Here is a 15,521-nt window from a genome sequence, read left to right as displayed (position 1 = left end):
GGTTTGATGTTCTATTTATACTTAGGTTTTTTTTAAAGGGGTTGGGTCCAGAGCCCGTTAGCGTATTGTGAGCGGCCCAATCACCTTCCCGAAGCCTGTTTTTCAAACCCGATCATCGTGTAATGTTATAAAATAGAGTTCTAGGGTCGAAGGTTCGTGAAATTATGTCGTACGTTGTTGTTAAACGCATACGTTGTTCAGTCGTGTTAAATCGCGTATAATACTCCGGTCGTCGTTTCTAACCCGTTTTTCGATCCGTTTCCAACTACGGATGATGAAATTTAAAAACGAAGCTAAATATATCATAATATATTAATATCGAGACGAAATTCGACTCCGGTGCTTCCATTTCGGCGTTGATTGTCGGTACGTTACTATTTCCGCGTTTTTCGTTCACGTTTGCGCTTTGTGTCGTTCGAAAGGATAATACTTCGCAAAACCACATTCATAACTATAAGTTATACGTATAAATTTCGTATTTGTCGGCGTTGTCAGTAGTTTGTACGGTGTCAGTTCGTTATCGTTTATCGTTACGAAGTTGTTCCGAAAATCACCATATGCGTACTATGGCGCCAGATAAGCGTTCCTAGGCATACCAAGAGCCTAATTCAGTTAATTCGCGTCTTAAACGCTATTTATTATCGCCTTAAACATTTGTTAATCTCGTATTTAGAAGCCGTTAAGTACCGGTTGTCACACATTTGAGAAAGGCCTGATCTCCAATTTTAGAGTAAAAACCCTAATTTTATATAAACATAAACATCGACACCCTAATCTAACACAAAACATGTATTAAATAAAACCCTATCTAACTGATTACCCCACTAACAACCCTATCCAGTAATACGGTTTTCCCACGTTCATAACTTCTAATTGATTGGGTCAGCTGGATTCTCCAATTAGGCCCAAACAGATTCAGCCCATTATGATTAAAGTAGCGAGGATTCTATCAGTACTACCCGCCCAGAGACACGACTTGTCCTCAAGTCGAAACGTGGGAAACTGTTCTTCCAGGTGATCGTAATTTTTCCAAGTCTTTTCAAGGAGGGTTGCCCCAGTAACGAAGTAGCTCCAGAATAGGATGGCCTGCGTTTGAGACCGAGCAATAGGCAAGGACTGTACCGCGTTGGGGGTCAAGTTTTGGCAAACTTTTCCGGCGATACTGTTGAATCTTGATAGAGATAATAACTATATCTATACTATATATATAAGGAGAATAAGAACATAATTTTATGAAAGTAATTACAACTTTTAAAACATATAATAAAATCATTTAAAACATATTGCCGACTTTTAAACCAACTTTTTCCTGTAATTTTTAAACGACCATAACTTTTTCATACATTAATATTTTTTTTAGATTAAACAATAAAAACAAGCATTTCATTCTCTTTAATTTGAATATGATATTGCTATAATTTTTTTTAATTAAAAAAAATACATATTACACGATTAGTCGGTGTCTCTCTGATGCAGGCCCAAGTGTGGAGGAGCGGGCCATCTTGTATTTGGAGGCCCAAGATCGTGTGACAAAAGAGGCTTCACTAAAATGGCTCTAACTTGGGCTACGAGGGTCCGTTTTGGGCGTGCGACCAGACGAAACGATCGTGAGAACGAGCTCCATCTTTCTACAAACGCCTACGGCGGTTTGGGTCATCGTTCGGGCCTAAAAACGCTTATTTTTATGAGTTATTTATCTTTTTATGTTTTTTACTGATTTTGGTGGACTTTTATTTTGCTCTAGCTTTTGGCCCAATTTTTTTCTGAGGCCCGTTTTTAATTTCCGTTATTATATGATTGTAATGGGAGGAAGCTAATCAGTTTTGAGTTATATGAAAAGTCATTTTTCTCTCCCAATTCACTATTGAGTGTTTTGTGTGTGAAACCTCCAATTTTCGGCATTCGTCGTGAATCAACGAATTTTGGAAGAATCGTTCTTGGCATTCTGTGAGAATCAATAGGTCCGATTTCGTATCCCGTTTTCTAGCCTACATCACTCTCGCTGCATCGTACAAACACCCACTAAATAGTAAATCCTCAATGCTTAATGCACATCCAAAAAACTTATCAAGTGTTATCCATCTATTCCAAAAAAAAACTAAAACTGTTGCCCTAAAATGCTTTATAAAAAAGAAAGAAAAATTCCAGAAGATCTCTAAATATAAGACTTTAAGAAATACAGGAAAGCACATGAAAAAAAAAAAGAAATATACACTTCTGAGACATTTCGAATACATAGGGCTCGGTTTTTCTAACATGCTTGCTTCTGCCATCACTAAGGGTGTTGAAAAGTTGATGACGGGTCAGAAGGCGAAAAGAACAGCTCACTTGCCACCTAAAGTGGGGAAGTGACCCGGATCTTCAATTTTTGGGGCTTCAGGGGCATAGCTTGAACCTTGGTTGTAACGTCCACCTCCACCTCTATGGCCACCACGCCCACGCCCCCCGTAGTTTCTTTCACCAGCAGCAGGTTTTAAAAACTCGTTAATGCTGAGTGACTGCAAACACCAAAACAGACTCTCAACACATGGGCTAAATGTTATGCTTTTGACCCATTTAGTTATCTATGGGCCTAATATCACTAACAGTCTAACATGACAACAATCCACACACTATGTAACAAGCATTACCTTCTTCGCTTTCTCTTCTTTCTCAGCAATCTCTTTACGCTTATCCTTGTCAGTCCCCTAAGAAAAATAAATTAAAATATAATGGTTAAAAAAAATTAAATGGTTACAAAAAATTAAATGGTTACAAAATGTAGCTTTAAAGAATTCACAAATATTTATTAATATATAAATTTGTCACCAATTTAACGAAGATCTCATCACTGCTCTTCTTGTTGGAGAGCTGTTGCATGGATGCAAGCTCTTTGTCAACTTCCACCTTCCTTTCTTCAGTCTTAAGTGCCTCTAAAGCTTTCCTCTTTTCCTCGAGAACCTTTTGATATTCTTCAAGAGTCATCTCCTGTAATAAAATAAAATAAAATAAAATAAATAAAAAGTCAGTAAACATGCTTGGTTTACCTTAAAAACGGTAAAAGGGTTATATTTTTATACCTAATTAATCTCATGTAAAACATTAACTATTTATATCACTCGAAAGAAACAGTCCAAAAAGCGTTGGCAGGTCATGAAAAAGAGCCGAACCCAACCGACTGCAACCCGTATTGGCCATCACAAAACTACCCAATTTGATTGTTAACATAGTAAAACATTTTCAGTAGATCTTGCATTGTTTCTCCTTCTAAAAGTGGATTTCCACATTTTAGATTTACATTTACCTTATCCTCAGGCTCCTTCTCCTCGGACTCATTTACAGCATTCTCCTTTTTCTCATCGTTTGAATCTTCCTCGTTCAACGGCTTATCAGAAACCACTGTTTTCTCCCCTTCATTCACCACTTCCTCAGTCTCCCTGTGAGGAAGCATAACAAGCATTACTAACTCGAAGAAAATAAAAGTATCAAGTATCGGCGAAACTTTCAAACCATATCCCTAATAATGGGCCAATTGGGCTCATCTTTTATTTCCCAACGGGTCAAATGATATAAATTACTTAAAGGGAATATGGCCAAACCGCCAAAGTCACCTAAAGTAATCGACTTATTAAAAAGTTTTATTATTTTTATAACTTTTTAATAAGTCGATTACTTTAGGTGACTTTGGCGGTTTGGCCATATTCCCTTTAAGTAATTTACATGCTTTGACCCAAGCCCGTTTTAGCTCATTACCCAAGCCACCCCTTTACCCACCTCTAAATTTAATAATTATATAGAAAGTAAAAAAAAAAAAAAAAAAAGATACCGAGCAATTTCATCAGCCTGACTTCCCCAGTTCCCGCGACCTGCTCCCTCGCGTTTGAATTCATTCCTATACGTAAGATAACAAAGAATTCACAAAATTAAAAAAATGATGAGCAATTTATAAGTCAATGATCCAAATATAGAAAAAAAAAGGTCTAATGTATCAAACAGACTAATAAAAACTACCCATAGCCTGTCCCGCTGCGGCGTTCATATGGACGGCGAGGACGATCACCATCCTCCACATCTCCATTAGCGAATCCGCCACGACGACCACCACGGAAACCGCCACGAGAACCACTGCCACCGCGTCTCTCGTAACCTTTCCCACCATTAGGCTCCTCAATGACACCTTGATCACCAGATAACCCTCGGTTACCAAATGATTGCTCATTGCTTCCTGAGTCTCTATTGAACCCACCGCCACGACCCCGTGCGTACCCACGGCCACCGCCACGTCCTCCACGCACACCTTCATTTCTAGCCTCCTTCACTGCTCAAAAAATAATCCTTTTATACGAGAATGCAGAAAAACAAACGCCACATGATGAAAAATCATCAGTGTATATAAAATTCTCCAACATTTACCAATACATACACTGTTGTTAATTGACACCAAGGAGACCTTTAGCATTGTGCAAAAACGATTGATTTATTTCATACTCGCAAAATACACTTGGAAACGTGAAAATCAACTTCGTTTTTTCACAAGATAAAAGAGTAAGATGAATAACAAGTCAACGAATAATAGTCAACAGCACCGTCCCTCTTAATGTGGCACCGTTAAAAAAGCTTTAAACTTTTTAATTGTTTTATTTATGGGAATATGGGATTCAACATTCATGAACTTCAAATGTTGTATCTCTATGGGGTCATTATGTATCAATTAGTAATCAAATGCCAGTCAACCTAGTCAGAAAAATAAAAAGCGCGATATTTTGCACCGAGCTAAACAAGAGCATCTATCTTTTATGATTTCTACATAAGTTCCTCATGAAAATATAAAACTTTAAATCCAACGGAATTCCCATTTACTACAACTGTTAGGAACTTTTGCTTCCACCATGTCTTCCAACTTCACTTTGTTCTTCTAACATTATGATAACCGAAAAAAACACAAGATGTTGAACAAACTTTGTTCAACTCTTTTATAATGGTAACCGAAAAACAAAACCACACATCTTACCGATAATACGCTCCCTATTTAAATAAACCCAAACTTAAACCTATTAGGACCTAACTACTTAACTAAAACATTAAAAAAACTAAACAAACTCCTAACCAGTAACTCAAATTGTTCAAACAAATATGAAATAAACTCCTAACTTATCCTTTTCCTTTCCTTTATTACCTCGAAACCTTCCTTTGATTTATCTCGAACCCGCTTCTCATAATCTCATGTAGACCCAAACCCAGTTAGGATTAACTTCCAATCATAGTTGTTAATGGTGAATAGCGACAAATAGCGATTAGGTACCTATATGCTACATAGCGAATAGCGATAACTAGCGGGCGCTATTTTATAAATAGCGATACACTAGAAAATTAAATTAAAAAAAATTATATGTATATTATATCAAAATACCTGGTATATATATGCTATTTTATATGTATATTTAACAAAAACCTAAAATCCAGCTATTTTTATAGCTATATTTAATTGCTATTATATTAAAAAAAAAACAAAAAAAAATAATAATAATAATAAGGTGTCGCTATTCTCGCTATCCATCGCTACAACTCGCTATCCATCGCTACAACCCTAATAGCAATACTATATCCATACGCTACATATCGCGCTATAGCGATCGCTATTGACAACTATGCTTCCAATAATTAGTTAGTTACTCCATCCCAAAACAGCTTAAACATACAACAAAACCTGACCCATATAAACTAAAATCTTGCAAGCCCATTACTTACATATATTATCATTTCAAACCTCTATAATCCAACATTATTATACTATACTAATACTAATTCTATCTAAAAAAGGATAAACAAACTGCTGGTTCATTTTATTGTTCACTGCTTCTACACTTTTCAATTTATAACAAAAACAAGTATTAATAATTAAAAAAAATAAAATAAAACTAGTGACAAACTTACCGGCTTGAGCCGGAGGAAGAGGCTTAGAAGGAAGCTTAGCCGGCTGAGCCGCCGGTTTACCGACAGTTGAACCGGTTTGAACCTTTTTGACCGGTGCAGAAACGATCTTCTGCGCAAGCTGTGAAGGATCATCGTTATCGTCATCCACAAGCAGATCGAAAGGGTTTGTTGTAGCCATTTTTTTGGTGATAACAGAGAAGTTAGTGTTTTGCAATAGCTAAAGAGCTTAATTATGGTTGAAATCCGCCATATTTAGCTGAAAAGGGTTAATTGACAACACACTGTAATCTTAGAGATGATTGAAGAGTTGGTAAGTGATTGATGAAACCCTAGCTGATATGCAGTGTGAGTGCTGAGATGAGAATGCCCAATTTATTTGACTAACTGGTGCAGTTCCAGTGGCGAATCTTTTCGACTAGAGGTCGAAAACGTAAATACCTAAGACCATGTGTAGTGGAAGAACCTTATAATGCCCCCACCATGGGGCATTATACGACACGTGGCGTCCTAGTCAGCAAGGGGGCATTATAGCAAAAGTGGTGTAGTGGGTATAATGCCCCATAATGCCCATTCAATCATAAAAAAAAAAAAAAAAAAAAAAGAAATCAAAAATCACATGCAAAAGTTAAGTGTGTCAGCCCACTTGTCCCCTTTCCATTGGCCCATCAAAAATCACATGCAAAAGTTTGTTGTAGTATGGGCGTTTTGAAGAAAACGCTGAATCCTTTTTTTTTCAAAATTTTTGCAATAAAACGCCCCATGTAGTGGTAGTGGGGGCGTTTTAGGGCGTTATAATGCAATTTTTTTTAAAAATCACGCCCCACTACACATGGTCTAAAAAAATTCTATACGAAACTATATTCCGGACACTACTGAACGAAAGGTTTGGGGGTGAGCGCCTCCCCACGGCCCCTACAAAGTTGCGTCCCTGTGCGGTTCTACTTCGGCGTTACCTCATCGTTACGTTAGATTTTCCGTCACATGGTACCTACCAGTACTGGTACCGGCACCAAAAATCCCAAAAAAATGGTATGGTACCGGTACCGAAAATACTTGGTACGGTTCAGTACCAGTACCGGTTACGGACCGATATTTGAAGGTAAAAATCGGTAAATGCCGGTACCATACCAAACCAGTATTGAAAACGCTAAATGTCAGTACCGAACCGGTATCGAAAATCAACTCAGTACGGAAAATTCGATACGTGTTCTAAACCATAACCCGGTACCATTTGCTCATTCTACTGTAGAAGAGTGTGGTTTCACTGTGGTGTTGTCACGTTTTTATCTTAAGTTTTTTTATCTAGTAAAAACAAGATTATTGTTAATAAAAATTACATTAATTAAAAACTAGTGGTTGGCCTAAAATATTACGAGATGTTCAACCAAATCCCTTAGAAGATTATAATGTGTGTCATAGTGTTGTATTTGCCAATTCTAATGTGTGTTGAGGTTTGATAATTGACGAAATGAAATGATTCTAAGGGTGTGGGGGGCACTTGCGGGGACTCCCTTCGGGGACCCCTGTTGCCGATTAGGGGAGGTGCCGCCATCAAGGCGGTGAGGTAGAGAGAGGGGGGAAATTGGTGGGGATTCACCGAAGAGAGAGGGAGGAGAGAGGGAGGAGAGGACCAATGAAAAATTTCCTTTTTTTTTAATAAAAAATCAAGTCACCTAAGAGGGGAGTGCCGCCATCAATTTAGGGTGTTAGGGGAGTTTAAGAGGGGAGTTGACGTGGCACACGAGGATTGGTTATGCGTAAGAGAGGGGACTCCCCTCTTAGGGGAGTGCCCCTTACACCCTAAGGTTTGAATTTTTGATAAATGGATGATGGGGTTTGTTTAAATAGATTTTAATTTTTTTTTAATCAAAGTAATGGTCATGTAACCGTTTGAACCAAACCCACACCGCGTGGGACTACCCATGCCACACTGGCTACATCATCACCATGCCGTTACACCATTGCCACCTCAGCTATGCCACCTTTCCACACCACCACACCCCTATTAGTTTAACTGGCTTCACAGGCATATGTTAATATGTTATACAATTTAACCTCGCCAGTTTTTATTGATTTTACATTCACCCCTTGTTAGTGTTTTCTTTTAACCGTAAACACACACCCTTTAAACTCTGCTTTTAAATCTATATTTACCTACCGTGAAACTTGTAGTATCGAACTCATAGAAAATAACACTTTTCAATACACCTTTAACACACAGGACACTTAACAATGCATTTTTATACGAGTCCTTATCACGTCTCGCTAGTCCTCTAAATTATAAAAAAAAATGAAGTTATAAAATTTTATATACAAGGTTACAATCTACCTTTTTATTTTCATGTGATGTTTTTCGACCAGTTTATGAATTACCAAGTAAACTTAACTCAATTATATTATTATATTTGTATTTATATTTATATTTACAATTAACTAATTTTATTTTCAACACAAATTACGACCAATTGTATCCCGTTACCCAATCAAAATGATTTCTTTTTGGTTCCGTTCATCTCATGCCGAGACAGTGAAACTAATATTATGCCTACATGGCTTTGAGATGAATATGTTGATAATGTTTTTTAACATGTCATGAATAGATTATTAGTTGTATGTATACAAACTATGTAAAGGCATATTGCCCACAAAATATATACCTAAAATAAGGTTTGCGGTGGGTAATAGCAAGAGTTTAGTGCTTATCCACAATGTTGGCATGCACCCAAGATAATGAAATTAATACATTGTATAATTTTATAATAAAGAGATTGTGACATTTAGACAGCCATTCACAACATGCCAAAAACACATGATTGAGTGACCATTTCCCTCGTATCACAATCAAAATGCACCTTCTGAATTTTCATATATTTATATTTATATTTTTAATGAAATATTGCAGACTATTTTCATGCAAATTTGAATAAAACAAATTAGAGCACAAGAAAGATAGCATTGTTTTTAGGCAATGTTATATGTTATCAACTAGTAATAAGTTTTAATTATTGCTCATTTCAACCAATGTATTTTATTACCTTACACAAAACAGCAACATAATTTGGATTTCTCTTATTTATAATTCAATAATGTATTTTCTTTATGCTGTAAAGATGGTCAGACTATTTGTAATTGTTTTGTATTAAAACATGAAATGAACATTTTTGAAGCTATGTATGCCAAGGTGTCACACACACATTTTTTTATTGTCATTATTTGGTAAAAGAAGATTGATTTTTCATGTTCCAAATCTTCCTTCATAAAAGCTGCAAGTGGATAAAGTATATCATCTTATTCGCTTTGTCTGCTTATTGCCTTATATTGAGAGCATGCCCATTACAGTAGCGGTCAGGTAAGATTGCTGGAAGTGGGGCTTGGGTTGGGGGCTTGGTTGACATGTGGCGGAGATGGGCTCCACCAGGCAGGGGCGTACCCACCCTAAGTCAAGGGTGTGCGGGCGCACCCCATGAAAAAATATATTTTTGTGTTATTTTTCGCCGGAAATCCCGACCGCACCCCGTGGAATTGTTCACCCGCACCCCTTGAAAACTTTCAACCGCCTCACTTAGAAAAAAAATAATTATCAACCACTTATTCAGTTAATTATTTAATCCAATCAAAGCCCAATCTGCAATCAATTTTTATTAACACAAGCCTAAACCCAACCTAAAGAAATTTGAACTAAATAAAATAACCCAAACCCATCCACCCATTCCATTTCCAAATCCCGCCCCCAAAAAAACTCCCAGCGACTTGACGCCACTGCTCACGACCTGATGTTTTTTTTTTACCGGAAAAACCAAAATTCCGGTTAGACCGACTCATATTACATCAGAGTTCCAATATAGAACTAGTATGGTTTATTTATTTTGTTTTATGTAATGATTAGGAGAAAATATAGATGTGTAAGGGTTTAATCTTCTTATATTTTTTTGATTTTTTTGTTGTTCTATACTTGTAGCTAATTGATTTTGTTGTTTTATTTATAGCTTTGTTTGTTTAAATGATTGGTTACAAGTAATCAACATTTAATATTAGGGCTTGAATGTTTAAAAATATAATTGAAAGTTATGGGCTATGATTGAACATGATTGTTTATTTTGTTTAAGTGTTTAGTGTTGTTTTATGAACTTATAGAACAAATTATATGTGTTAGGAACAATGAGTAAGAATGTAATGAACTTATGGTGTGTTTAGTATCTTTAGATGATATTTTGGATATATTTCAAAAAAAAAAAAAACATGTAGGGCACAATTTTAAATACGTTTGTAATTTGTAATGACGTTTGATGTGTTTTTGATGATTTATAAATTTTAGTTTGATGTTCTTTTGTCTTACATGATCCGACCCGGCCCACTATGAACCGATATTTTTATACAGCTAGGGGCCTAAAATCTTTGAAAATATTCCGCACCCCCAGAGAAAAATTCCTGGGTCCGCCACTGCCACCAGGCCACCCCAAAAAAAAGTGGGGTGTGGTAGCTGGCGTGGGTGGGTGGACATGTGGCACTGCTATTTAAAAAAAACTAATTAAAATTTCATTTAATTAAATTAACAAACTAACTATAAAAAACTACATAAAATTAAAAAAAAAACAAGTACATTAAAAATAATAATAAATAAAAACTTCATCATTTATCCATGTTATATTAAGTCAAGCTCCGCCACTGTTGATAACATAATGTGTAATCTGAGTTCCTTCACCAATATAGAAAGTTACATATTCATATATTTGATTAAAACAAGAGATCAACAATACATCCAACTTCATGCTAAAGTGGTGTAAGTACGCCAATCTGCGTATTATAGCAACACCTACCCCGTTTCAAACTAACCGAGTATCGGGTCTTTAGATAATGGCAATGGTGAAGGGAGTGGAGTGCATTCGGTGGTCACGTATCCCCAATTTGTATTACTGCGTGTTTTAAACTTTCGGTACCGCCAAATTTGCATCAGCTTTTAAAACAACTTTCGGCAGCGGTCACAAGCAATGGGTGAGTAGGTTACTTAAACTAAAATTACTAAATTTCCCTCGATATCAATGCACATGACTGCACTTAACTCTAAAACTAACAACTGACAAAAAGACGAAAAGTGTGATAATGTATTAACATAAAGAATGATCCTTGTAATTTTTAGAGCTAAAGAACGAAAATTGCAAGCCAACACAAACCTAATGAACAAAAACTGTAATTTACTATTACTATATATATTTATAGTATTTTTATACAGAGACAGCAACTCAAACTCGATTCAAAACTTAAACTCGTGAGCCAACTGATTGAGCTAATGCGTCTCATGTTGAAACTACTTTGTTTTGGAATTCTAAAATCAATAATTATGATTAAATAAGAATAATTGTTAATTTAGATATTATGCACATGTCTAACTCTATAATCCAACAATCGGTTTTGTTCACCTAACGGGTTTCAAGTAGGGTTGTTCAAATTGTTCGTCGCTCAGAAAACACTCTGAAAATGCTCGCTCGGTTTGCTTCGCTTTGCAAACGAGCCAAACACAAGCAAAGATCCGCTTGGCTTGGCTTGGCTTGATTGGGTTGGGTTCGGCTCGAATTAATTTTTCTTATTTTATTATATATGCACACACAAATTACATGTATATTTATATTTATATTTTATACATACGGCTCTATTAGATTTGATCCACTGTATGCTAATATACAATTATATTTAAACCTACTAGTCTAATCTAACCAATAAAAAAATTAACTCTAAACTTAAAACTAAAATTCTAAGTCATGATGGTGAAGCGACAATATTTGACTTCTTTCTCTCATCAGTCGTCAATCAGCTCTTGCTCGCTTCTCGCTCACTTGGAAAATTGCGCACTCGAATACACTCATTCGGATTGCGCTCGGTTGTAAACAAGCCAAGCACGAGCAAAGATCTGCACAGTTCGGCCCAGCTCGTAAACAGCCCTAGTTTCAATTTCCAAAACATGAACTAAAAAAGGAAAATTCTTAATCTAGATATCGTGCACATGTGTAACTCTATAATCCAAAAATGAAAAATATGAATAACAATTATATAACTAAACAACCGGTTTTGTTCACATAACCGGTTTCAAGTTCCAAACCCTGAACTACCAAACCATATAACAATTTCAACTGCTTATACACAGCCCCATTAAAAAACCATAGCGATAAGCCATACCCATATTATAACAAATAAAGATCACACAAGACATCACATAATATGGCAACTAGGCCACAATAATCCAGTAACGAGCGTAATACGCCGCAAAAATAATCCCATACACCATAACTCAATCCTCGTGTATATAGACCACAAAAGAATCACGAGGATACTAATAGACGCACTGCTCAAACTATTGCAACCATTAAGTAACTAAAATTTACTAAAAGATAGCTTTTAATCGAACAAACTGAATCCCATATCGTCATCACTCTCTTCCTTGGGCTCTTCCTGTACGACCACAATTTAATAATAAACCACACGTAAGAAACTTAATCGAAAAACAAAAACGCAAACATTATAAGACTGTACCTTCTTTTCCTCTGGAGGAGGGGCGGCAGCCGCTGCAGCTCCACCAGCAGCAGGGGCAGCAACCGCTGGAGCACCACCGCCGCCACCAGCGCCAACGTTAACAATGAGATCCTCAATGTTTTTCTTCTCTGCAAGCTTGGCAAACAAGCTTGGCCAGTACGACTCGCATTCAACATTGGCTGCTTTCAAGATGGTAGCAATCTTCTCCGCCTGCAGTTGCATATTTACTTTAACGGTCATAAATCTTGCTCACATAGTGACATATACAAGTTCCTAATAAGTTCATGTTTGGTAATATAATATTCGCCGTTCAATTGAACAATCTAAATCAACAATATTAAATCATCATTCAAAAACTTAAGTTATCACCAAACGCCTCAAACTTTTATCACCAAGAACTTAACAGAAAGGGTAAGGGCTTACAACGAAATATTATCTGTATCTATGCATTAAACATATCTGTAAATGTGTTTTATAATAATGTTGGTAATTTGTAAAAAAAAGTCCAATCACAAAAGCACATAATCAAATCAAACATGTAGACACAACACAAAAAGAGAGGAAAATCAAACATAAAAATGCAGGAATCCTAACTGTATTAAACAATCAGAAGTGTATCCTCAAAACCTGAAACTATCAAAATTAGTATAAATAAAGCTGCAAACGAACCAAACATTCAGCGAACAGTTCGTGAACTGTTCAACGGGAAGTTCGTCTGTGTTCGTTTGTTAATTAAACTAACAAACACAAACAAGAAATTTGTTTGTTTAGTTAAACAAAAGAACATGAAAAGACGCCACGTTCGTTTCTTTTATGTTCGTGAACGTTTGGTAACGCGTTCATTTGTGTTCGATTATGTTCAATAGTTTATTAGTGTTTTTAGTTTTTATATTTTATTTAAATACTTCAAACTCCAAAAAAAAAAAAAATTAATATGTGTCAGTGCATTATGAATTCTGTTCATGAATGCCTGTTCGTGTTCGTTTATTTCCATTTGCGTTCATAAACATTAGTTTCTACTCATTTGTGCTCATCATCGTTCGTTTTCGTTCGTTGCCTAAAATTAACAAACGAACACGAACGGGTTCATTTCCTTAAGAAATGAACACGTCGTTCGGTAAGTAATCAATAACAGTTCGTGAGCACATATATTTCTTAACAAACGAACACGAACAAGATTTGTTCGGTTCATTTGCAGCCCTAAGTATAAACCTAAAAAGCATCTCCAAAACAACTCAAAACCAAATAATACCAAAATTAACCACAAAAGAGTGAGATCAAAACATAAACTGATAACAAATATCACCATTCATTCAGCTCAATTTCGTAAATAAACTTAAACTACACATAACAAAAACAAAATAACACACAAAAGAAGCAGATAACGAAATTAGGTCAGATAAATTAAAAATCTACGTAACATCTTCTACTATAAAAACATAAAAACGCTGTAGATCAAAAGTAAGTAAAAACAGATCACCGTGATAGGGATGCCATCGTCAGAGAGGATCAAGGTAGCGTAAGTGCAAGCAAGTTCTCCGATCGACATACTTTTCTGAAATTAGAATGTCAAAATCACGATATTTAATCGATTTGTCTGTATAAATTTTCGAGATTATGGATACTACTGATGTCTCAATGAAGATTTAGAAAGAAAAACGATGATCGTACCTGTGATTAGGATGAATTTGTGATGACTGAAGAGCTGCGCGGAATAGAATGACGATCTAGCCAATTCTAGGGTTTTTGTGATCGGAAATGGGCCAACGGGTTTTTAGAGAAGGTAGAATGGGCCCAATTATTTTGCTAGGCCCAAAAGTTACCAACTGTTGAATTCAACTAAACGGAAAATAAAAAGTTTAATGTTAATCAAAATATGTTTGCATACGAACCAAACGTTTGGCGAACAATTCGTGAACTGTTCGTCGGGAAGTTTGTTTGTTTATCAAACAAACGAACACGAACAAGAAATTTTGTTAGTTTAGTTAAATAAACAAACATGAACAAGGGTCATTTTCGTTCGTTTATGTTCGTGAACATTCGATAACGTGTTCGTTTGTGTTCGATAACTCATTAGTGTTTTAAATTCTTCAAAATTCTGACAAATTAAATATCTAATAAGTGTTCGTGTATTATATATTTTGTTCATGCACAATTGTGTGTGTTCGTTTGTTTCCATTTGTGTTCATGAACATTAGTTTGTGCTCATTTGTGTTCGTCAACGTTCGTTTTTATTCGTTGCCTAAAATTAACAAACAAACACAAATGAACACGAACAAGTTCATTTCCTTAACAAACGAACACAAACATAAAATCTCATTTGATAAGTGTTCGTGAACGCTTCACAAACACATATATTTTTTAACAAACGAACAAGGTCTTGTTCGTGTTCGTTCGTTTCATTTACAACCCTATTAATCAACTATATTGGTTCAGAGGGGTTTTTCTTTCGAACTTTTTGTTAGGAGGATATATACAATTCATGCAGAATAAAATATTAAATCATGGAATGGTCAGATGTACGCTGTAACACACTAAAATATGAATTCTGGTTATCACGTTTATGATAATGTTCTATAACTAGGAATATTAGTTTAACCTACTAAAATATTTGTTATCTATTAGTAGAAATAGGAGGATTATGTTCAAACTAAATGACTAACTAAACTTCAGGGGCTGAAATAGTATATTGTAGAAAGTTGGATGAATCAAAATTGAGAAAAATTAACACACATATGTAGTGTGGGTGGGTGGGTGTCGAAATTAGCGAGGGGTATGGCTTTCTCAATCCAGTTCTAAAATTTTAGTCAAATCATAAGGAAAATTAGTGATAAATCCTTAGGTGTTTGAAGATTTTGAACAACTAGAATTATCAAACCTAAGATATATTATGAATTCTCTTTTGGTGGGTTTACCTTGTTAAGAGGATCCTTGCAAGATGAGGGTCTAGAATGATTGTAGCAATAAAACGTAAATTGGTGTTGTAGTAGTGCTTATAACCATCATATTTACAAAATTTTGTGAAGTACTTGAGGAATTTGAATGTTTGGATAAGTGTTCATGTATGTGATGAAGTGGGTTTT

General features: G+C 35.7%; 2 protein-coding genes across 2 annotated transcripts; both read right to left on the bottom strand.

Moving 5' to 3' along the window:
* Positions 1-2,064: 2,064 nt before the first annotated feature.
* LOC110864630 (RGG repeats nuclear RNA binding protein A) lies at positions 2,065-6,311 on the bottom strand. Its single transcript, XM_022113742.2, has 7 exons — positions 5,914-6,311; positions 3,991-4,297; positions 3,806-3,871; positions 3,284-3,416; positions 2,809-2,967; positions 2,631-2,687; positions 2,065-2,498 (listed from the first exon to the last, which is right to left on the bottom strand). The coding sequence occupies exons 1-7, from the start codon at positions 6,089-6,091 to the stop codon at positions 2,325-2,327; spliced, it is 1,074 nt and encodes a 357-aa protein (XP_021969434.1). The 5' UTR covers positions 6,092-6,311; the 3' UTR covers positions 2,065-2,324.
* A 5,746-nt stretch (positions 6,312-12,057) lies between these two features.
* LOC110864631 (60S acidic ribosomal protein P1) lies at positions 12,058-14,247 on the bottom strand. The gene is made up of 4 exons (XM_022113743.2): positions 14,110-14,247; positions 13,919-13,993; positions 12,439-12,648; positions 12,058-12,357 (listed from the first exon to the last, which is right to left on the bottom strand). Exons 2-4 carry the CDS (start codon positions 13,985-13,987, stop codon positions 12,304-12,306), a joined length of 333 nt encoding a protein of 110 aa, XP_021969435.1. The 5' UTR covers positions 13,988-13,993; positions 14,110-14,247; the 3' UTR covers positions 12,058-12,303.
* Between the last annotated feature and the right edge of the window lie 1,274 nt (positions 14,248-15,521).

This window comes from Helianthus annuus, chromosome 6 (genome assembly GCF_002127325.2).
Source record: "Helianthus annuus cultivar XRQ/B chromosome 6, HanXRQr2.0-SUNRISE, whole genome shotgun sequence".
NCBI lineage: Eukaryota > Viridiplantae > Streptophyta > Magnoliopsida > Asterales > Asteraceae > Helianthus > Helianthus annuus.
The sequence above is the reverse complement of the archived record's forward strand: the minus strand, read 5'-3'. Positions and strand labels throughout refer to the sequence as shown.